Source organism: Carassius carassius, chromosome 19, assembly GCF_963082965.1.
Source record: "Carassius carassius chromosome 19, fCarCar2.1, whole genome shotgun sequence".
NCBI lineage: Eukaryota > Metazoa > Chordata > Actinopteri > Cypriniformes > Cyprinidae > Carassius > Carassius carassius.
Window position 1 is genome coordinate 10,068,582 of NC_081773.1, and position 23,154 is coordinate 10,091,735.

The 23,154-nt window shown below is 36.6% G+C and overlaps 3 protein-coding genes across 6 annotated transcripts; all 3 read right to left on the reverse strand.

Annotated features, from left to right (window-relative positions):
• Positions 1–1,084: 1,084 nt before the first annotated feature.
• si:ch211-67e16.4 (uncharacterized) lies at positions 1,085–12,869 on the reverse strand. 4 transcript variants are annotated; one of them, XM_059499755.1, is made up of 4 exons: positions 12,088–12,869; positions 10,271–10,708; positions 3,896–3,943; positions 3,517–3,792 (listed from the first exon to the last, which is right to left on the reverse strand). In XM_059499755.1, the coding sequence occupies exons 1-4, from the start codon at positions 12,566–12,568 to the stop codon at positions 3,638–3,640; spliced, it is 1,122 nt and encodes a 373-aa protein (XP_059355738.1). In that variant the 5' UTR covers positions 12,569–12,869; the 3' UTR covers positions 3,517–3,637. The 4 variants fall into 4 exon arrangements, with proteins under 4 accessions (XP_059355736.1, XP_059355738.1, XP_059355739.1 ...); XM_059499756.1 differs by having other exon boundaries at positions 3,550–3,679; positions 12,088–12,863; XM_059499753.1 differs by lacking the exons at positions 3,517–3,792; positions 3,896–3,943 and adding an exon at positions 1,085–1,853 and having other exon boundaries at positions 12,088–12,866.
• Positions 12,870–13,669: 800 nt separating this feature from the next.
• Positions 13,670–17,533, reverse strand: LOC132094683 (uncharacterized). Its single transcript, XM_059499346.1, has 5 exons — positions 17,424–17,533; positions 16,368–16,694; positions 16,023–16,216; positions 14,277–14,324; positions 13,670–14,167 (listed from the first exon to the last, which is right to left on the reverse strand). Exons 1-5 carry the CDS (start codon positions 17,476–17,478, stop codon positions 14,051–14,053), a joined length of 741 nt encoding a protein of 246 aa, XP_059355329.1. The 5' UTR covers positions 17,479–17,533; the 3' UTR covers positions 13,670–14,050.
• A 1,657-nt stretch (positions 17,534–19,190) lies between these two features.
• LOC132094684 (T-cell-specific surface glycoprotein CD28-like) lies at positions 19,191–22,614 on the reverse strand. The gene is made up of 4 exons (XM_059499347.1): positions 22,464–22,614; positions 21,630–21,974; positions 19,685–19,833; positions 19,191–19,520 (listed from the first exon to the last, which is right to left on the reverse strand). The coding sequence occupies exons 1-4, from the start codon at positions 22,588–22,590 to the stop codon at positions 19,443–19,445; spliced, it is 699 nt and encodes a 232-aa protein (XP_059355330.1). The 5' UTR covers positions 22,591–22,614; the 3' UTR covers positions 19,191–19,442.
• Positions 22,615–23,154: the final 540 nt, after the last annotated feature.

Consider the following 23,154-nt stretch of genomic DNA (forward strand, 5'->3'; position numbering starts at 1 on the left):
AAACAGACTAATTTCCAGAAAATATAAAACAGCATTCACTGCTTTTTCTGTTAAACCACGTCACAATCAAACACACACATCAGCTTACACAGCAGTTTTGCAATGTGTGTGCTCATTCAGAAAGCACTGGCATACAAATTATTTTGGTCAACGAAAGTCAGCATGGTAATTGTCAACAATGACGTTTCCTGGAAAAATTTAGGCTACAATATATTTTAATGAATGAAGTATTTCAAACCACTGCAGTCAAACATACAGATGGAAAAACCTTTCAAGCACGTCAGCTAACATAACCAGGGCAGTCATGCTAACACTGTTTTCTAGGACAGATATCAGTCACACAGTGTTTTCACCGATGAACACATTATCGCTGACAAATATTTTTGTACCTTTTAGTTAGTTATTCAGCTCAGTTGACTTTATAATACATTGTAGTGCAATTTCAGTTGTTTAATGTTACTAAATAACCAAACAGTTTATTTTAACCAATTTGGATTCAGTTTGCAATGGTAAAAGTAGGGCTGGGTGATACACACACAAAATAAAATTATATTTTTATTATATTGGTTTAACCAATTATATTGGTTTAACCAATTCTGGATTCAAGTAACATTTTCTGTATTAAGGTATTAACCCCCTAGTTAATGAAAATTCTATTCAAAGTGCACCACGCATGAAGTTGTCATCGCTTTTTAAATATCTTTGCAGAAAGAAAAATGATGCAAACATAAAAAATACCAGACATACAGTTGTAGTTCTTAACAGGTTTTTAATTTGATTGTGCTGCTTTTCCATTGTTTTTCATATTTTCTTTTTCTATTCTATCGGTTTTCTTTGTTATTTATTATATCATTTAAAAGCCCTTGCTACGTGTATACTGTGTTAAGCTAACTGAGACTTGTTATAGCACTTATATATCATTGCTCTTTTTGTTGTTTTTGATTGCTTCCACTGTCCTCATCTGTAAGTCGCTTTGGATAAAAGCGTCTGCTAAATGAATAAATGTAAATGTTTTTCTAAGTAAACATGGACGCAGATGACTTGCGATCTTGACTGTTTGACTCGAGATCGAGATTTGATCATGACAAACCATTAAATTCAAATTTATCGATAAATTCGAAAAAATCGCCCAGCCCTATGTCAAAATAAACATTAATGAATAGTCCGATTTTTGTTGTAAATGAGGTTGGCACAGATCAGTCTAAGTTTATAGTAAAAGTGCCTCACTTCGGAAAATATAACTTGGTTAACCATTAGGATGACGACAACAACCTAGCGCGCCAATACTTAGTAAACACTGCATCATTGATAAGTTGATCTCGATGCAGTGGTTCTGTGCTGTGATAGCGCTGAGGCTCCAGACGGCATCAGACCCTCATTCATGCCGCGTGTCAAAGCTGATTGTGTAGGACTGGGCCCCAGCTGCAGAAGCACGTTATAAGTGCCAGTCTCTGACAGTCCCCTTCTCAATCCAAGCCCACCGCGCTGTGCCATCGCTCCGCCTCGTCTGCGGGTGGAGATCAGGCCTCCACGCTGGGCAGGTGAACTCTGCACAGGAGCACCACTGAACTGCACAGCCTGCGATGCCATCAGACAGGCTTGTAGTTTGCGTTTGGCACGCCAGCGGGCCACTCGTAGACGAGTCTTTTCCCTTCGTTCCCTTACCAAGTCTGCAAGTAGAGCCTGCGGTAGAGTCTGATCCAGCTCACGCCGTCGGTTTGTACTACGGCCTCGGTTCGTGTTGAGGCCTCTCAGAGTCCGGCTGAGTTTGTATTCTTCATACAGATTCAGGTCCTTACGTCTCGGACGCACCTGCTTTTGCACCCCTGCCACTGACAGCTGAGAGTCGTCATCTAAATGTGGCCAGGGAAGAGAGAGATTACAAAGATTAATAAATGTATTGAGCCATTTCACAAAAGTAGAAAGTAATGGTTCATTAATGGCTATCTAAAACTATTACGAAAACCATTAAAAAAAATTAAACAGTGAAATATTACAGAAGCCTTCATTCATTTGAACACATTAATAAACAGGCAGTGTTTACTCTGTCACAGGGTGGCACAAAAGATCACTCTAAAGTAACTTTAAACTCTTTTGTATGAAACTCACGAACTGGCAGATCGGTTGCGATTCCGTGCATTACACAGCTTCGACGTGCGGTGAAAACATGGTTTCTAATGTTACACATGTCAGCTTTTTCCTCTCTTCAAAAGGGTTTTGGCTGCTCACTGCAAAATCACATCCTGTCAGTTTCCTGATAATCTTGAATATCTTCTTATCAATGTTTGCTAAGCAAGTTTCATTTACATTGTAGCCAAGATATCTTGATTTTTAGAAAGCTTTTGGTTTTACACTTTAGCCTGATATGTATTTTATGACTTTTTATTCAAGGATTACATGTAATATTTGTGTTTTTCACACTGCAGAAGCAAAGGGGCACTTAAAATAGTTTCCAAAAAAAAAAATCTCAAAACTACAATTTTTTTTACTTAAAATCCTGATTCTGAATCCAAAAATGGAACTGGTGTTGCACTGAGAAACCAAAAAGTTGTCACTGTAAAATGCGCACTAAAATGTACAGTTTAGGTAATTATATTTACACTTTATGTATTAATGTGTACTTTTAAGGTACTATTAAGCACAAAAACAATAAAATCAAAAACTCTCTGGAATAGATGCCCTGTGTGCCTGAGCATTTAAGAAAAAAAAAAATATATATATATATATATATCATTTTTTGTTTGTTTTGGATTTTTTGCTTGAATGTTGCTTGTGAATGTTGTTGTTTATTAAAATTGTAATTTTCCAGAGTACCGACAATGTTTTTACAGTTCAACAACACATGATTCTGTATTCTATAGAAATATTCAATAATGCCAAGAGGAAAAACTACTGGAATTTACTTGATTAATTAACAGATACAGACAGTTTGACAACAGTTAAAGCAAAATAAATAAATACAAATTTTCAAGATATTTGATTGTTGTTTTTGTTATTTTGATAAAAAAAAACCTGACACTGACCATTGAAATGTTAATAACCCAAATCACAGCTACTCAAAACAGGTCAAGCAATTATTTAATTATTTATTTAACAGTATGTAATACAGTCATTCTTTGTACAAGCATAATATGTATAAAACAAAAAGGACATTTTTACAACAGGTTAGGAGGATGTCCTCCCTGGAGTCAAACACAGGTAATCTTTGATACACTTTTCTGCCTCTGCTTCTGTGGGACTCAGAAGGACACTGTTCCTCATCGCTGCAGCTGTGTGATTAAAAGATAAAATTACTAGGTTACCAAGAGAAAAAAAAAAACCTTTGACTTTCATTTATTACTGAACATAGCACTACAGACTAGAACAGAAAGGACTGACTCTGCAATTATAACATTGTAACATTGCAACTGGACATACCTATTTTTAGTGCTCAGATATTTGTTTTTCTTATGCCTTGCTTGTTTCCCCATCCACACCAGTTGAAGCTGTTTTGCCACATTGGAAGAAATACTTAAACAGAAATTATATATAGATTATGCATAAAAGTTTCAGTCATTTTGTTCACTACTTTAGTTGCATGATTACAACGAATCTTTTTTCCATTGTCCCTCTATCCATAAGTCTTTACTCCAAGCAGTCAAGATCCTCCATAGATACAATCCTCTTCCTCATCCTCCATCTGCAGTAGAGGCACAAAGTGCTTGTTCCCCACAAGACACTGAACCAGTGCAGTCAGGTGATTGATTTTCCAGTCCATTCCTCCCTGTGACTCAAGAATAGCCCTCTCTACAGCTGCAACACCACAGGTGATTTACCTTGAAACTGCCATTTGTAAAATGGTAATTATTAAAAAAATTAAGAATTTAATTGTCTATGATAAAATGATTAAACTTACTTGTACAATGATTATTTTCAAAACTCCATGGACTTGCATCCAACATAGCTGTAAAAAAAAAAAAAAAAAAAAAGATGTATAAACATTAAAACTTCACGTGTGTTAACAGTAATATATTTCAAAAAAGCATAAAACAAACATGTAGAAATATCACTGTCTGTAGATTTGTAAAGATTGTACATTTGTACTATGGATTTCTGGTAAAAAGCTATTTCCAACTTTAACCAAATAAATTAAGACTTATAACCAAGAACGCTTTCCCTATGCTATAAAGACATTTTTTATGTAAACAAAGAAAACTAAAACTTTCAATGTGCTTTTTTCCCCCCAGCTTAGAAATTACACGCATTAATTTTAAACAGATATAAAGAAGTACAAGCTAGAAACATGCCCTTTTGCTTAATGTATTATTACATTATTGGTTGAAGTTATTTTCCCAGATATTTCAACCCTGTTGCTATCATAACTCTTTATTTTATTTAAATGTGCTTAGGATCATATAATTATGTCTATATTGCAACATTCCCTGTTCATGAGTCAACTCTGCAAGGACATGTTTTTCTAGTGTTTCTCAGAAGGGACATTTTTTTTCAACCCTGTTATCTTTTTGTACAGTAAACAACTGATGATTGAAAACTAAATATTTGTATAATGTAAAATCTCCACATTTAATTCTTCTAATAAGGCTCTAGTGTTGTGATCTTTACCTGTCTAACTCAACTGTGTAACTGTCAACCCTGTTACAGTTAATGTCAGTTTTCCCAACCCTATATCATTATACCTTGAAACAGTATATTAATGTGAAATTAAAACACTGTTCTCTCTAAAATAATGTTTTTGGAAATGAAACAATGCAAAGAAAGGAATAGTTTTAAAACCATGACTGTGAGCACAGTAATCAGAAGTCTTCAAATGTTAGAGTGGCCTTTAAAGTTTAAGTAAAGCAGCCAGACTCACCTGTTTTTGTTAATGCATTTCTTCTGTGATCCCCATCATTGCGATGTGTAAAAAACATGAATGGCCATGTAGGGGGGAAAATGTGTTGGTTTCTTCAAATACAATCATTATTTAATTTTGACAAATGTGTATTTTGTGAAAATCAATCATGAACATTCATTAGAAAGGATCACAAACCTCACTGTGTTCAAAAAGGTTTTCAGTTTCAATTTAATAATGCAACTTATTTTTTTATAATTGTTTGAATGCTTTCTATTTCATGAAAATATCTTTGCTGATCTAAGGAAGATTTTCCCACCTCAGGCTAAAGTTACATTTTTTTTATGTTATATATTTTATTATTCTTTTTTAAAATGTTTCAGTTCAACTCGTGAATCAGTATCCTAAAGAAATATTCAGTACAGCCAGGCATAACATATAGCAATTTACTGATTACCTCAGATACAGTAAACTAAATACATAGAATATTACAAAAACACAGTGATGGGGGGGGGGGGGGGGGGGGTAACAGGGTTGAATATGATAACAGGGATGAACTGGGTACAGTTGGTGAAATATACATTAATTGATTCAATCATTCATCCATTCATTTATTTAAATATTAACAACTCATTTAAATAATAACTAAAGGTACAATACAAAAAAATATAGAATAACATATTAAGAATGACCCATACATTTCAGTGAACTGAAATCAATCTCAGCCAGCCCTCTCTATACAAGTTACTACTGAAATATTCTTTAGCTCACTGACTTCACTGAAGTTACCAGGTGGAGCCTCAATGTTGATGTATAAATGCCTCTCAAGTGGTTTATCAACCACTGATTCTGGCCTTGATAAAGGTCCTGATGAGTTTCCATACACCTGGGATGTCCAGACCCTGACTTAACAGTGTGTCTGTCTTCCTCTTCAGGGTTGCAGCAACACCATCAGACTGGGTTCGGGATTGTCTGGAGGGGTAGCAATTAATTTTAAAAAACTCCTCTTCTGTCGTTCTTTGGCATCTCTCCACTCCTTGCGCCTCCATCTCTGAGCCTTCTCACCCAGGTCACCAATTCTCTTCTTTTTCCCTGTCTCAACATCTCTTCTCCACCTCTCTCGCTCACTCCTGAGGTACTTTTCCCTGCGTGCCGGATCAGCATCCCTTCTCGCCCTGTACTCTCTCTGTTTTTCAGCAGCTGTTTTAGCCATTACTGTGTCTGAAAAAGGAATCCAATATGAAGACTTGCTCAGCTTCTCCGTATTCCAAAAAAACAGATGCTTTCAAAACTCAGCATCACTTGATCACATGTATGAATTCATCATATGTGCAAGTTGAGTTACATTTATTGCTCTCTCCATATGATTCTTTAGTAAGTAAAAACCCACCCTCTACATTGCGAGTAAATCACTCGCATATGTGACTAAATTTTACTCTGGGCGACTAAATTATGTCTACTGTTAGCCATTGGCTAATAAACTCTTAGATTTTACTCGCCAGTGTGTGTGTTCGAGGCTATTATATGTATACTCTGTATAAACACTGACTGAGCGCTTCAGAGTTTTGCTCTCCATCAAGCGATCTGTACTTTTTCAATTCATCTCAATGGACGCACAGCGCACCCGTATTAGACGCTCTGTAAACTCTGTGTGAAGGCGCACGACTCGCCGTCGCTTTACTGATAGCGCTGTTTCTCACACATGCAGAGAGAGAGAGTGAATCACTGCACTACATGTAAACTATATTCTTTGTTGTATTTTCCTGTCAAAATAATGGAGTTCATTTAGAATTATTCAGCTTTTTAGAACAAGCAGAAGATATGCCGGTTTCTCCGGTAGTGGGCGGAGCTAATGCTCAAATGGCAATGTCATTGGCTGGCGCTGATCTATTACTGTCCCTGTTTTGATTTCAGCAAATCAGTTCGACCTAACGCAGACAATGTGATTAATATTCATGAACCCAGCAGCTCATCAATCTGTATGTAGTGCATTGTATATTGTTGGTATGTTAGTAGATTTTGTATTATCTATTACAATTTTTTTTTTTTTTTACAGAAACCCTGAATGACTAACAATATCGTAAGAGTCACCATCAGTTAAAATGACAAATATGCATTCATACATGGTTACCAAGTTTTAGTTCTAATCATTAAAGTTATATAATTAAATTGTGCTTAATTATCATAATACCACTATATAATGCTTGATTGACTAAGAAGCTGAGATTTAAGAAGCTGTGCCATTTTACAAAGATAAGCTGATTGTAATGTGTGTGTATGTGAAATAATATATCATTCTGGCGAGTAAACTAAAAAATGTACTAGCCAATGGTGATTATATTGCCAAGGTGTCCGTAGAAGGTTGAGAAATGGCAGTACTATTTTACAAAAATGTAGATATCTGGTGTTTTTCAACCCTGTAATGTCCATAATTCTGAATGAGATTTAGAAATGTTTCAGGATCAGTTGTAACAGGGTGGAAGTTCAGTGTAAAAATGACTTACTACAGCATCAGTGTCACTGCAATACTTTCAGACTCTAAACTGAGTAGTGACCATTGAAATGAAGATCAAAAAAAGTTCATGAATTGTCTTCAGAAAGAGACATGCACTTTTCGCATGTGTTTTTTTAACATGTTCATGTGTACCAGTGAAGATAACCATGCTTTCCATTTCTGGTGCCATCAGTTCTCTCTACAGTGGTTAAGAGCTGCTGTTAGTGGTCACGACTCTCAGTTCAGTCTCAAATACTATGTGAAAAGAGGTCTGTGTCAAAACAGAAATCTGCTTCTAACCACACTCTCAGGTTACCTCAAGCTTACCTCTTGAATAAACAGAAGTGCCAAACACATCTTTCTCAGAAAACATCGTTGAACAGATCTCTGATATTATTTTATGATATTTGTGTCTCAAAGAAACATTCATACAGGTTTTCAACAACATGAGGGGAGTATTATTTTTTTTTAATGAACTGCTTTATGAGAACAGCTAGGGAAAATCTTATCTTATTTTTAAATCTTATTTTTGAAAACATTAATACAAACAAAATGTAAAACTAATGAATTAGCACATTATCTAACCCTTCCTTTTCTGAGGTGGAAATCTTTTTTTCTAGGTGCTTTTGGTTTTCAATACTGACCTAATTCCTGTAAGTTAGATTTGCTTCATGTAAACAGACCCTTTGCGGTGTACATTTGTGTACATTTTGATGTTTTGAACGTTTACACAAAAATTGTATGTATAGAAAAAAACTGCTTTATTGCAAAGTTACACTAGTTTTTAAATAAAATTATAAAAGCTTTGTTTGCTTTTAAGTAAAGCACTCGATTATTTTTTGTCTTTTTTTTTGTGCACGTCCACTTTTTCTTTTCTTTTTTAACTTATTTTCCTTTAATCTAATGATTTTGAAAAGCAAGCTGTTTAACAAAGCACTTGCTAAAACTGAATCATCTTGCTTTAACACAAGTTAAAATCAGATTTATAAAACCTTCATACTGTTATTATTATATTGTCCAAGTATTTTGAAATAAAAATACATATGTATTCTTTTTGAAGTGTGACGTTTTTATGCTTAAAAACAAAAAAGTTTGTACACCATACAGCCATGGCACAACGTTTTGAGATTGACACAAATATAGATTTTCACAAAGTTTGTTGCTTTAGTGTTTTTAGATATTTTTGTCAGATGTTACTATAGTATAAGTAAAATTACAAGAATTTCTTAAGTGTCAAAGACTTTTATTGAGAATTACAATAAGTTTATACAATTTGTAGGTTTTTGCTTGTCCACCAACTCTTGAGGATTGAAAAGTTCTCAATGGGAGATTCCTGGCCATGGACCCAAAATGTTGATGTTTTGTTCCCCGAGCCACTTAATTATCACTTTTGCCTTATGGCAAGGTGCTCCATCGTGCTGGAAAAGACACTGTTCCTTACCAAACTGTTCTTGGATGGTTGGGAGAAGTTGCTCTAGGAGGATATTTCTGTACCATTCTTTATTCGTGGCCATGTTCTTAGGTAAAATTGTGAGTGAGCCCACTCTCTTGGCTGAGAAGCAACCCCACACATGAATGATCTCAGGATGATTTACTGTTGGCATGACACGGGACTGATGGTAGCACTCTCGTTCTCCAGACAAGCTTTATTCTGGATGCTCCAAACAATCAGAAAGGGGATTCATCTTAGAAAATGACTTTACTCCAGTCCTCAGCAAACCAATCCCCGCACCTTTAGGAGAATTTCAGTCTGTCCCTGATGTTTTTCCAGGAGAGAAGTGGTTTCTTTGCTGCCCTTCTTTACACCAGGCCATCCTGTAAAAGTCTTGTCCTCACTGAGCGTGCAGATGCACTCACACCTGCCTGCTGCTGTTCCTGAGCAAGCTCTGCACTGCTGAAGAAACGATCTCGCAGCTGAATTAACTTAAGGAGATGGTCCTGGCACTTGCTGGACTTTTTTTGGGCGCTCCGAAGCCTTCTTCACACCAATTGAACCTCTCCCCTGGAAGTTCTTGATGATTCGATAAATGATTGATTTAGGTGCAATCTCACCTGCAGCAGCATCATCCTTGCCTGTACATCCCTTTTTGTGCAAAGCAATGATAACTGCACATGTTTCCTTGCAGGTAACCATAGTTAACAGAGGAAGAACAATGATTTCAAGCACCACCCTCCTTTAAAGCTTCCAGTCTGTTATTCTAACTTAATCAGCATGACAGAGCGATCTCTAGCCTTGTCTGTGTTAACGAGAGAATCACTGACATGATGTCAGCTGGTCCTTTTGTGGCAGGGCTGAAATGCAGTGGAAATGTTTTTGGGATTAAGTTAATTTTTTCATGGCGAAGAGGGACTTTGCAATCAATTGCAATTCAATCACTCTTCGTAACATTCTGGAGTTGTGACGAGTGGGGCGGGGCCGAGGGACATGGGAGCGAGGCCGGTGGAGTGATTGGAGATGAGCTACACCTGTTCGACCCGCCGGTCTCGAGGCCCACGGAGGAGATGGAAGGATATAAAACTGGAGCGACGACAGTGAAGGACGAGAGAGGACCAGGCCTGGGCTTTTAGTTGTGTTTTGGTTTTTATTTGCGCGCACCAGTCGTCCGTGAGGGGCTGGTGCGTTGTTTTGTGTTTATTTTGCTTTCTTAAAATGTTGTTTGATTGTCCGCCGGTTCCCGCCTCCTTCTTCCCGATGATTAGCAAGGTTTAATTCATTACAGGAGTATATGCAAATTGTCATCATAAAAACTGAAGCCGCAGACTTTGTGAAAATTAATAATTGTGTCATTCTCAAAACTTTTGGCCACGGCTGCAGGTATGCGTTGGTGACATAATCGTAATATCAGGGATTTAATAGCCTGAGAAAAAAAAGACTTTACTATCTACAGTACGTTCATAATATTTAAAAAATGAAGCCGTGCAGAAATGTTGAGTTTTATACTTACAGGTAGTCGGGTCCACACCAATGTATGCTGGGATTGCAAGGTCTGCTGAAGTGCCTGGACTCTGAAGAGCTTGAAATGATGCGGGGAGATCTAGTGAGACCCCAAGCTCTGGTTCTCCCGCTGGCTGGTGAAGTTCAGCGTTGGAATATTCAAATCTAGGGATGCTGCCAGCTTCTGCGGGTTCATCTTTCACACAGACTATTTCAACTTCCGCTTCCTCCTGTTTGATTTTAAGTGATGGTGCTCCAAGGGTCAATGTGCTTGTCGTTTGGGATGACATGTATTCATCTGCCATCATGGGTGCAGAGAGGACGCTGCTGTCAGGCATGTCTGTGTGTCCAGTCTCTGCAGAGGCCAGAGGGTTCTGACCCCAGATGGGATCAATGGTCTCTGACAGAAGCGCCTGACTGTCCATCAGATGAGAGCTTGAGTTCACAACTACAGAAACAACAAAAGTCACTTTCTGTTGAGTTGAGGGAAAACAGTAGGAAAGTGACATTATTTTGGTGCAGTACAAAGTTAAATAAGTATTAATTGAATTTATGCATTTAGCAGACGCTTTTATCCAAAGCGACTTACAGTGCATTCAGGCTAACATTTTTTACCTAACATGTATTCCCTGGGAATCGAACCCACAACCTTTTGTGCTAATTAGTATTAGCAGAAAGTTGGGGTAACACTTTATTTTAAGCTGTCCTTGTTACAATGTAATTATATATTTAAGTACTGAGTAATATTAATTAACTGCATTTGCTTACTAACTATATGGTTAGGGTTTGGCTTAGGGTTACTTGCATGTAATTATGCATAATTTATGCATTGTAGAAACAGGTTTTATAGGAACAGTTTTCTCCCTTTAAAACTAGCTACTGTCCTTGAAAATTTTTAAGAAATTGTCATGACACTTGAAAATAAGTGTTTATATAAAGTGCATTAATGTTAATGTTGTGCATATGATACGTGCCATCATAAGACAACTCTGCTTTAAATATCATATTGGCCTATCACTAGTTCTAAGAATATATGATCAGCAATTAAATATCTGTCTACTGCTGCAATTACTAATAATGTAATGTTTTGGTCATTCCTGTTACGCTGCACATTTTTAGCATTGTAACTTCTTTAAAAACTATTTTTTAAAAGGATCTATTATAATACAAAAAGTGTAGTTTATAAAAGGGTTTGCTTCATGTAAAGAGCCTTTTGGTGCTCATGTGGTTATTTGTGCATGTTTCCTTAAAAGTGTCTGTGATATATGTTTTTGGTATTTGTTTGTATAATTACTGACAATGGACTTGTTTGGTCAGTCCTGTTATTCAGCTCTTAAAAACTAGTATGCGTGTTATACTCCATAGTTTAGAAAAGTATAATATGATTATTTACACAACAGCAAGAACATTAACAGGATGGAAAAAATAGCTAATACCAACTAATACATCCAAGCATAACTAAAGACATCCAATCAAATGTTAACGCTAAGACCTAGCTAGAGATGTTGGTACTGTTGTCTCCAACAAAAAATGGTCACATCCTCCTGAATGATAACAGGGTGGAAATGAAAACTGAGGAGAAAATTGGCTACTAAATAAAACTATATAAAGAAAGACCATAACAAAATAGATATCAGGAATCTTTCTTAAGTAATATGTTTTTATCCTAGTGGCAAAAATGACAAGACAATCTCAAAACAAATGAATGAAATGCTTTAAAAAGTCTTATGTTCACTTGGTTGAAAGGAAAGCCACCTAATGTCATATTGATGATGGGATAATGGAAAAGTGCACGCATTACCCATACATGAAGGTGGCGTTTCATACCTTTATGAATTGTTGATGCATGGGTCTCTTCAGTGTCTTGCTCAGGAATGTGATTGTCACTTCTTAATGTTTCTTTGGACATGTGCATCTGTTGTCTCAGCCACGAGGGTCCAGCTACAGGGGCTGGCTCAGAGACTCTAGGTCTGGGACAGGGGTTTTGCCCTCTTCTGCAGTGCATCCCTGTGGATGTTGTAGCCATGTCTCCATCTCCCTGATACAGTCTATGTCTGGGCTCTTCAGCAGACAGGACGCTGATGTACTTGCGCATGGTTTTCATCTGACAGCGCGACGTCTCCAACATCCTCCTGATGTTCTCGTTCTCCTTCTCTTTAGCGGTCATCTCCCGTTTGATCTCCTCGAATTTGAGCCCGACCACCCGGATCATCTCTCCTAACACGGTCTCCACCGCGATGTTCACGGCTTTCTCAATAACAGCGCCCATCTGGCCCCGCATCAGAGAGATGGTCAGATTCACATCCATGCTGACGGGCCGAAACACACGTGCGATCTAAATGCTTTAAATGGCCGGTCGATATTCAAGTATATTTGTGCGAAACCTACGTTTTTCAGATAAACGCTCAAGCACCGTCCGCCATTGACCGTGCAATGACAACAGTGCAACTGAGAAGGAATCACGTCCGGTTCAGCGGGAGCGTTAACTCACTGTAGGAAGTATACGTTTACATTTAGTCATTTAGCAGACGCTTTTATCCAAAACGACTTACAAATGAGGACAATGGAAGCAATCAAAAACAACAAAAGAGCAATGACATATAAGTGCTATAACAAGTCTCAGTTAGCTAAAAACGCATACGGTATGTTGCTTGAATAAAAACATTACAGCGTGTTGTTGATTTTAGCATGGCGAGTTTGTGTGCATGTCAATTTCTCCAGGGAAAGTTCTGCACATTTGGATTCAGAAGAATAAGGAGAACAAGTTTTGGATTTTTTTTTTTTTTGGTCAAAAAATGAATAATACAACCTTCTGCATGATGTGGAAAAGATGCACATGTGAGAGATGCGAAAGCGTAGGCTTATGCTGTTGTCTTTGGGCTGAGTTTGTTCCACAGAGAGTGAAACCTTTGCTAGTACCTTTCAAATTCAGTTGTACGTACGTCATCAAAAGATTCTTAATTTTGAATAGCCTGTCTTCTTTAAGTCTTTTTCTAACTAAGCTGGTATAAAAAACTGTTAGTTTGTAAGTGTAATTTGTTGACATTATACATTGAACAAATTTTAAAGGGATGTACATATCTCTCAAGATCAATAATTATGACCAGACATGCTCAGATTATGACCTTGCGTGCAGTTGTGGGTAGTTTTCTAAAGAGATATTTCTGTATATCTCTTTCTGTCTTTGTTTGAAACAAACTGTAGTAAAAGCAAATGATTTACAGTATGTGACAGTGTTTATGATAATGTGTGATTTATGATTATGATAGTGTTTATGATAATGTTACGACACTGGTGGTCAGACTGGTCACTGGTTGTTACTAATTTCCTTACTAAATCAATAATATGGCTGAGACATTCACATACATATCACATATTTATATCTTATCTTACTGTTTTTTTCTTTATTTACTTCACCATATAATCAGCAAATTTAAAGAATCATTCAATATAGTCTCTGTTTTATCTATTTATTGTTAAAAAAATATTTGGGGGGAGGGCAACACTGAACAAAACTCATATTATCATTGATTATTGGTCCATGGGAACAAAATGATAATTAAAAAATGACCAAGCTAGACCCTTATATACATTTAGCTTGGTATAATTACAATTAAACATTAGGTTATACAAGCCACCAGATGAAACCATCTGACACAGAGAACATCAAGACTGCGTACTGTATGCGGTGCAGACACAATATGCAGATTCAGGCATTTAGGAAAGGCTGTTTTTTTGGTAGAGAGATAACAGTTTTATCCCGTGATCACTTATGCCACTAGAAATGAGCTCAGGCATTAGCAAAATGAGAGTTGTGGTTCATATCTCTGTGGGATCCTCCCCGTTTCTGCACTTCACGCATGTCCACATATTCGGTGTTGTCTAGATCACGCCGGTTTACCTTCCTCTGAAACAGTAAAATTGTTTGTATTTGAAGTACTGTTGTACCAGACAGCCACAGACATATTGCATTACTGGCACAAATCATTTTTGGCACAACAGAGGAAAGAACTTACCTGCATTGGGACGTAGGTCAGTGTGTCAGAGGACTCAGGCTTTGTGGCCTGGAGAGGAAGATAAAAACAGCACAATATATAAATGCATATCAGCTCTACTGCAGGATAGCAACGTAATTGTATTACACTGTAAAAAATGACTGTGATTTTAACGGTAAAAAACTGTGAAAATGCTACAGTACAAACCTGTTTAATGGTTAAAATTTACAGGGAAAAACCATAAACTGACGTTCCCAGAATTCTCTGCATTACATTTCAAATTTTGTTAGAATGTGATGGGTTTTTTTTTTGTATGTTACATATAATGTTGTTAAACTAATGTTTATTGCATAATTCAGTTTAATGAGTCTCACCCTGATGGTGTTTAGTGTTTGTGTGAATGAATCTGTGCACCTTTTATGTATCTTATTATTTAAAAGCTGGGATGGGCTTTGTTTCATCACGTGACTTTTCATCACCACCTGCTTTTGGTGGTTACCAGTGTATTACAAAGGTACAAAACAGATTTTATTACTTCAATAAGTTGGTATATTAACATTATATCAGTTAAATCACGGTATTAAACTGTAAATTTAAGGTAAAACCGTTAAACCTAAAATGGTGTTACCATATTTTTTATGGTATAATTCTGTTTTTTTTTACCATATATTTTAAAGATTATTTTATAGCGTAGATTTAAAAATAATCCAACATATCTGGTGCCTATATTACATTGTGATTCCATTCAGCTTTATCTACACTTAAAGAATAGACCCCTCAGGCCAGCTAAGTTGTAGATGAATTAGTTTTTTCACGAGAACAGATTTGGAGAAATTTTGCATTACATCGTTTGATCGCCAATTGATCCTCTGCAGTGGATGGTTGCTGTCAGAATGAGAGTCCAAATAGCTGATAGAAATGTCACAATAACACACAAGTAATCCACACGACTCCAGTCCATCAGTTCATGTTTTATGAAGCTGTGTGTTTGTAAGAAACAAATCCATCATTGAGGTGTTTAACTTTAAACTCTTTCTACTGGCCAAAATAATCCTTAATAACTTTGCAGTGTTCGATCTGTGCATATTTCTCTCCTGATTGAGAGAACTAGGGCAAGCAATACTATGGATAGAGGACAACTTTAGCTTAAAGCGGACCTTCTCACTTCATAAGACATGAATGAGACAACTGCGAGACTAGAGTCATGTTAATAACTCTATGATGTTTTTTAATCAGTTGTTTGGATTTTCATTCTGATGACACCCATTCACTGCAGAGGATCCATTAGTGAGCATGTAATATAATGCTAAATTTCACCAAATCTGATGAAGAAACAAACTCATTCACATCTTGAATAACCTGAGGGAAAATTTTTCACTTTTAGGTTAATTATTCCTTTACAAAAATGTTTTCAAAGATACTAAGTAAAGCTGATAAAGATGCTAATGTTAAGAAGTAGTGCTTGCACATAAAAGACAGGAAAAAAACATCAGGGAAAGCGCAAAGTGGTGATTGTTTTATAAAAGCAGTAAGGTCCTTGAGGCAGTGCTGTAGTGTGAATATAGTCAATCTGATGTGCATTACAACAGCACTGTGACTGCAGTATACTCACAATGTAGCACAGCCTCTCCATCTTGATTAAATAAATCAATGCAACAAGATATGTACTGTATACAGACACAATACTGATAAGATACTAGATATTCAGTGGTTAAGACAGTATAAAACAACACAAACATAAAATAAAAGTTAGTAAATAAGTTTTACCCTCAATCTGATGAAGACTGCTGTAAGAATAATGCTGTAGAGACACAGCATTACCACCACTATTATCAGACCACAGATTAATAGGGTATACATTTCTTCAGGTGTGTGACTTTCTACAAGTCTGTGATCCTGGTCATTTGTTTGATTAGCGATTGGACAGCTGTTCATCGGTGGAGCCGAAGACTTATTACAACCTTTAAAAAAATTTTTTTATAAAGGTTATTGATTTTATTTTATTTTTTAAATGCAAGATTTAAACTAAATCTGAAATATTCCACATTCTTTGCATGCATTTCTTGGAATTTAAAACTGATGCACTGTGTGGTTTATGCTGGATGAATTTACCTCGGAAAAGCTTAATTTTGGGTCCTTTTTTATGTGTGATTGGAATTGGTTTAACTTTGAAAATCTCACAGGAAAATGTATTTTTGTGTAAGCCCTCAGGGTTCTTTAAGGTGAAGGTGAATTTGTTGTCCTTATGCTGCCATGTACAGTCTTTATACTTGCCCGGTTCTTTGTTTTTGTTGTAAATCTCACAAATATATTCATCATTCATTTTCAACTTAGCTTCCATATGAAACTTTTCCTCTCCAATAAGCATGCATGTGACACTGACAGAGTCGTCGTCATTGAATGTGTGGTTGAGAGGTTCACTCACGTTCCAACAACAAACTGAGGTGACAAAGAAAATCAGTTTAGTTCATTTATAGATCAAATGTTTCAGATTTCAATTTTACAGTTTGACGCTGACCACGTTTATATGCACACAGCTGTTTAAGTCTTTATTTTGAAAATACCATTTACATGCTCGACAGTTACATGAATCTTGCTGAATATATACATGTTCCTGAAATGTATAATCAGCTTAATACTCTGTTAATCTTAAACATAAGACATTATTTTCCTAATGTTCTGTTCTTTCTTACAATTTATTATGATGCATTTAGTACTTTTGAACAGTAACTGAATCAGCTTATTCTCATTCACGTCATTAAAACTTTAAACAACAATGTAAATAAATGAGTATTCCGTTATATTCACAATACTTTACAGGACTCAAAGTAAATATATGCATATGACAACTGTCTACGGAAACCAGAATATTTGTTTGATCTGGTTTTGGCAACTAGGACATTTATATAGTTCTGATTAATGCAGTGTTTTATTTTAATACACTGATTTTTACTGCTGATTTAAACAAACATGTCGAGCTAAATTCACCATAAAAATGGCCAGATAAAAACAACTTGTTGCTGGTTACCAGTGTAATTTTCTGCACCAGTAAGAAATCATTATTGCCGAAAACCAAACCGTAAGTGTAATCTGTTTTAATAAGCATTTTTGGTGTGAATGTACACAGACCAGTAACTGACAACAGTATTAAAAAGGTTAGCCTCTTACCATTGTGAAGTATGAAACAAAAGCTGAAAGTAAGCAGAGTGAACCTGTCAGGCATGTTAACATATCCTCGTCAGTGTGAGAGTGTGATGCTGGACGAAGCTCTACGATTTGTTTTTGCTGGAGTTAGAAAACACAGGAAGTACTGTATGTGGGTTGGATGATTAATATCACCCACAGACATCATATTTGTTGCTTAGTATGCTGTGAGCAATTGATTAAGAGAAGACAGCAACATTTAACACACTTGATAAACCATTCATTATTGTGAAGTGAATCATAATTTGTGATACAACTTGAGTTTTAACCTCTTTTCTTTAGGTGTCCCAGCTGAGACAGGCGTCTGACGGTGAGGAATGAGTGGGCAGTTTCTTGTAACATGAAGTTGTTGAAAGGAAAATGTTTGATGTGCAGCCATGTTAGGAAAAACCCATATCCTACTTAATGAGCAATAAAGTAATTCTGATCCACTCACTTTCATATGCAGTTTAGTTTCATAAGAATAAAAAAGTCATATGCAGTATTCTAATTTTCTTCACAATAGTTATGATCAATTGTTCAGCTACTGTATGTAAAATTGTGGGTAATGGTGGTTTTACATTAGCCAGCATATATTCACATGATTTATCATCTAAGTTTTTATTTTCGTCACTGCCAATTAGGCAAATAAATGAAGGAGCGCTGATTAAAGTTGAAGTTAACCTAGTTGTGGCAACTGTTGTTTGTGATTCAAACGTATACTATGTAAACCAGGCTCTTTTCGGTTCCACATCCTGTTGAAGCATCACATCAAATATGAAAACACAGCAGGTTATCAGTATCATGTCCTGTTTTTGTGATGGATAGCCGAGGTTCACAAAACAAAAACTTTTGTGATGACCTTGTCACTTTTTTTCTTCGTCATGTCTTGGTGATAGGAAAGATTGATACTGATGGATGACACAAGTTTTTACTGATAAAAAGCCATTACGATCTGTTGCATTATTTGACTCCATCATATGACTCACTTTGGTACGCAAGGTGGGTCATAGCAGATTTTTTGTGATGTAAAAAATAACCCAGAGTAAATAATCTCAGATCTTTTTATCCAATACAAATAGAAAAGGGGGGAACTAACAAGTCTAACCTAGTTGCATGATCATTCCCATTAACTAAAATTTGGTTGAAGCATCTTTTGCTTTTAAAACAGACTCTAGTCTTTTTCTATAAGGGTCATATCATGTTGTAAAGTGACTTGAGGATTATACCTCCATTACCACGAAAAAAAAGGAAAACATTAGTTGTAGATAATTCTGGCAATGATAACTCAAAAGCTAAGATCAAGCCTGCGATAAGTCAGATCCAATAATAAAACCTCCAAGAAAATCTGTGCTAATTGTATGAGAACATGTTAACAAAAAGACTGAATCCAGTATTTGGTGATGATAAGCATAATAGGAAATTTACAAGCAATTTTAAGGTATCACAATTATTTAGACATGATAATAGTTGCTTAGTGTGTTAATAACTGCTTTATCAACACATATTCCTGCTGTAATTCATGATAAAGTCAGGTTTTTAGCAGTTGCCAACCATCTATTTTTGTGATAGGTTAGGTAAATAAAGTTCCAAATGTATGTTTGGAACATTCAGTCCTGACAATCATCCTTATGAACCCATATGAGCAGAAGTTTCTGCGTTTCTCTCTCTATGTAGTACCACAATCAGGACTGGATGGGCAGGCAAACACATGGCAGGATATTCAGTAAAGCACAAGGGTTAAATGTAAATATGTTTATTTCATTTTAATAAAATATAAAGAAAATGGAATAACAAAGACAGTGGTCAAATGTTGTGTAAATACATGTGAATACATGCAAATGAGAATTCATGTGAGTACATGTAGTTGAAAATTACAGTGAGTGAGTACATGCCAATACATGCAGGTTAAAATTACATGAAAATACATGCAGAAGAAAATGACATGTGAGTACATGCAGGTTAGAATACATGTTAGTACATGCGAACGGAGATATTACCCCCTTAGAATTTCATATAGCTCTCTTTTTGTGAAAGCATAGGTGCCGTGGCTGTAGAGGCCCTCCATTTGCAGGCGATCATCTGTGTTACAGAGATAAATGACATCTGAGTGACATTTGATCACATTATTGTCAAATTCTAAACTTGAGTAAATCTATTCAGAAATTCAGTTCAGCTTGTCGACACAAATCTTTTCAGCAGGGTAGTCTGTTAAGGAAAATCATTAGAATAGACTTGTTTCTCACCTGTAGAATTAAACTGCAGGATGTGATGATTAGGATGGCATATAGCAGAGGAAGTGGGCCTACATCATATTTGACATCTTCCCGCTCTGAAGTCTGGATCTGGCTCTGAATCTGGCTCTGGGTGGATGCAGTGGGGCAGTTTGGAGTTTCTATAAAAGAAGATAGAAGATTTAGTTTTTACCCTCTGGATGGCAACCTAAGCCCATTTCAGTATTACTTTCACTGAAAACTTGAACTATGTTTTGATGCTGGTTTATGCTGGTCCTTTGCCAGCAAATGACCAGCATAAACCAGCAAATGACCAGCATATGACCAGCAAATGACCAGCATAAACCAGCAAAGGACCAGCATAAACCAGCAAATGACCAGCATATGACCAGCATAAACCAGCAAATGACCAGCATAAACCAGCAAAGGACCAGCTTAAACCAGCAAAAGGACCAGTTTAAACCAGTAAAGGACCAGAATAAACCAGCATAGGACCAGTTTAAACCAGCAAAGGACCAGCTTAAACCAGCAAAGGACCAGTTTACACCAGCAAAGGACCAGCATAACCCAGCAAAAGGACCAGTTTAAATGAGCAAAGGACCAGCATAAACCAGCAAAGGACCAGTTTAAACCAGCAAAGGATCAGCATAAAACAGCAAAGGACCAGCATAAACCAGCAAAGGACCAGTTTAAACCAGCAAAGGACCAGCATAAACCAGCAAAAGGACCGGTTTAAACCAGCAAAGGACCAGCATAAACCAGCAAAGGACCAGCATAAACCAGCAAAAGAACCGGTTTAAACCAGCAAAGGACCAGCATAAACCAGCAAAGGACCAGCTTAAACCAGCAAAGGACCAGCATAAACCAGCAAAGGACCATCTTAAACCAGCAAAGGACCAGCTTAAACCAGCAAAGGACCAGTTTAAACCAGCAAAGGACCAGCATAAACCAGCAAAAGAACCGGTTTAAACCAGCAAAGGACCAGCATAAACCAGCAAAAGAACCGGTTTAAACCAGCAAAGGACCAGATTAAACCAGCAAAGGACCAGCATAAACTGGCAAAGGACCAGCTTAAATCAGCAAAGGACAAGCATAAACCAGCAAAGGACCAGCTTAAACCAGCAAAGGACCAGTTTAAACCAGCAAAGGACCAGCATAAACCAGCAAAGGACCAGCATAAACCAGCAAAGGACCAGTTTAAACCAGCAAAGGACCATAAACCAGCATCAAAACATACCAAACCAGCATATACTGTTTTTTTTCAACAGGGATGTAGGCTTATGTGAATCATTTTGTGAATTAAATTTTTCACAGTGTTCCAAATTTAGTGGATGAGGCCTCCACATGTTTGACAACAGGAAGCTGGCGGTATTTAACGGCTAACCTTCTCATCTCTGAAGATTGTTTTTTCACAGTTCTTTTGTCTTTTTAAGCGCTTATGTTAGCACACTTGCGTCATAAATCTACATTTTCAAAGAAAAACATCATTCTCGTGTAAAGTCAAAGTTTCCACCGGTAATATCAAAATGTAGAGCAGTAAGTGCTGCAAAGTTGAATGTGCCGGGGAGGCCCCATTTCCACCCACTTGACCTCAGGTGACAACAACATTTCCTTGTTCACTCTTTTATAATCTGGCTCCCTCTAGCGCTTTACCTATGAACTACAGCTAAGTGTAGTGAACGCTATATTCGAATTTGCTATTAAAATAATATTACTGGGATAAGATTTTTTAAAAAGTATGATGACATAGAGTATTTAATTTAAGTGATTGCGTTATGGCTATCTTCCAAAATGCATTGTTGTTTGTTATTTCAATACTTGTTATTAGTAATAGCTATTAATACAAAAACACACTATTGTTATAGATCATCTATACATTGACAACTGTACAAAAAAAGGTGAAACTGTGGGGAAACCACATGCAAGAGACTGAAAACAAGACTAGGTTATCGCTTACCTTGAATGTAAACAATAGTGCCGTTCCCAAGCGTTCTGAGATACGGAGGAGGGAAGAGGATCTCGATCTCACAGCGATAGATGTCTGTGTCGTTCCCTCGCAGTCCAGCGATCATCATGTCCACTCTTCCAGAGCTAATACTCCCTCTGCAATTAACTGTGCCATCTGTTGAGAAGTAGGGCTCGGAGAGGTTGACATAAGCGCTGCAGATCCTCTCACGGCCGTGCAAACCTTTGTACAGAGACACCTGCATTTCCTCAGGCTTTAACTTTGAACTGAAGGAGCAGCGGAGAGGGACTTCTCCCCCTTTCCCAACCACACGATACGGCTGAGACACATGCAGAGCTGGAAACAAAACAAAAAAGGTCTTCAGACTTAACCTACAGACTCACTTCCTTCTATTTTTTTTTTTTTAGTTCTGTTTGGGTGATTGTTTAAGTGCTCCACAAATGTCAAGTACAGAAAGGTTTTTAAGTTTTAATCTGATTGAACAGTTATGACAAAAGTACTATTCACATTAAACTAATATAATATGCACATATAGAATCATATTCCAAGAATTCTGTCTGAAAATAAGCATCCGGATCATGGTGGAAGTTGTATATATTTCGGTCAAAGTTTGACCTAGTTTACTTTTTTGCTGCATATTAAAATAATCAGTCATAGAACAAGATATAGGCTACTAGATAAATGCTTCATAAAAAAGATTAGGCTAATTATTAATAAACTATACTTTATTATTCAAGCAGTCTTGCCACACAGGGTTAAAGCAGCTACCATCTAGACTATCTGTGCCTGAAAAGCAACAACATTTGAGGCTCAGCTGGTACTTACCCAATCCTAGCGGGATATATATAAAGATTCTAATAAGTGTGATAATCATTGTGTCATGTAATAACTGTGGAGGTATCCCCCCTGGCTCTTTATACTTGACGGAGTTCTGGAAACATCTTTGTGACATCAGTAACGTAGCAGGAAACCTCAAGCTGACTGCAAATGCAGTAATGAATATAAGTAATGAAGCCAATTTGCACAATATGTGTAATCAAGGGGAAAAAATCAAACGAGCAGAATGAGACTCGAGCAAAAACAGTACAATAGCAGTGGAACTGGAAAATTTGGTTAAGGGTGTGGTTTGACTCTCAGCCTATCATAAAGCCCAGTGGTCAAGAGATTATTTGACTCTGAATTTGGGGAAAATACTGAAATCAGATACACTTGAAATCAGATTTAGCACTTTCGGAATTAGTTCGATAAATTATTTTTTTATTTTTAATTTTTTGTTCAGTTGGTCAACATATCTACTGATCACTTGTTCATTATTGCATCATATCAGAGTATATTGGAAACTGAAAATGTCTCTTGAAGTAATGTTCATTAAAGACTAAAATTCTATTCCATTCTCTATGGCCATATTTTATATTATGTGCCTTTTCCTACTATTTACTTGTATTACAATTCAAGCTTTTGAAAGCTGTAGGCTAATGCATTTATTGTGTACATGTATGTTTTTCTGTGAAACTAA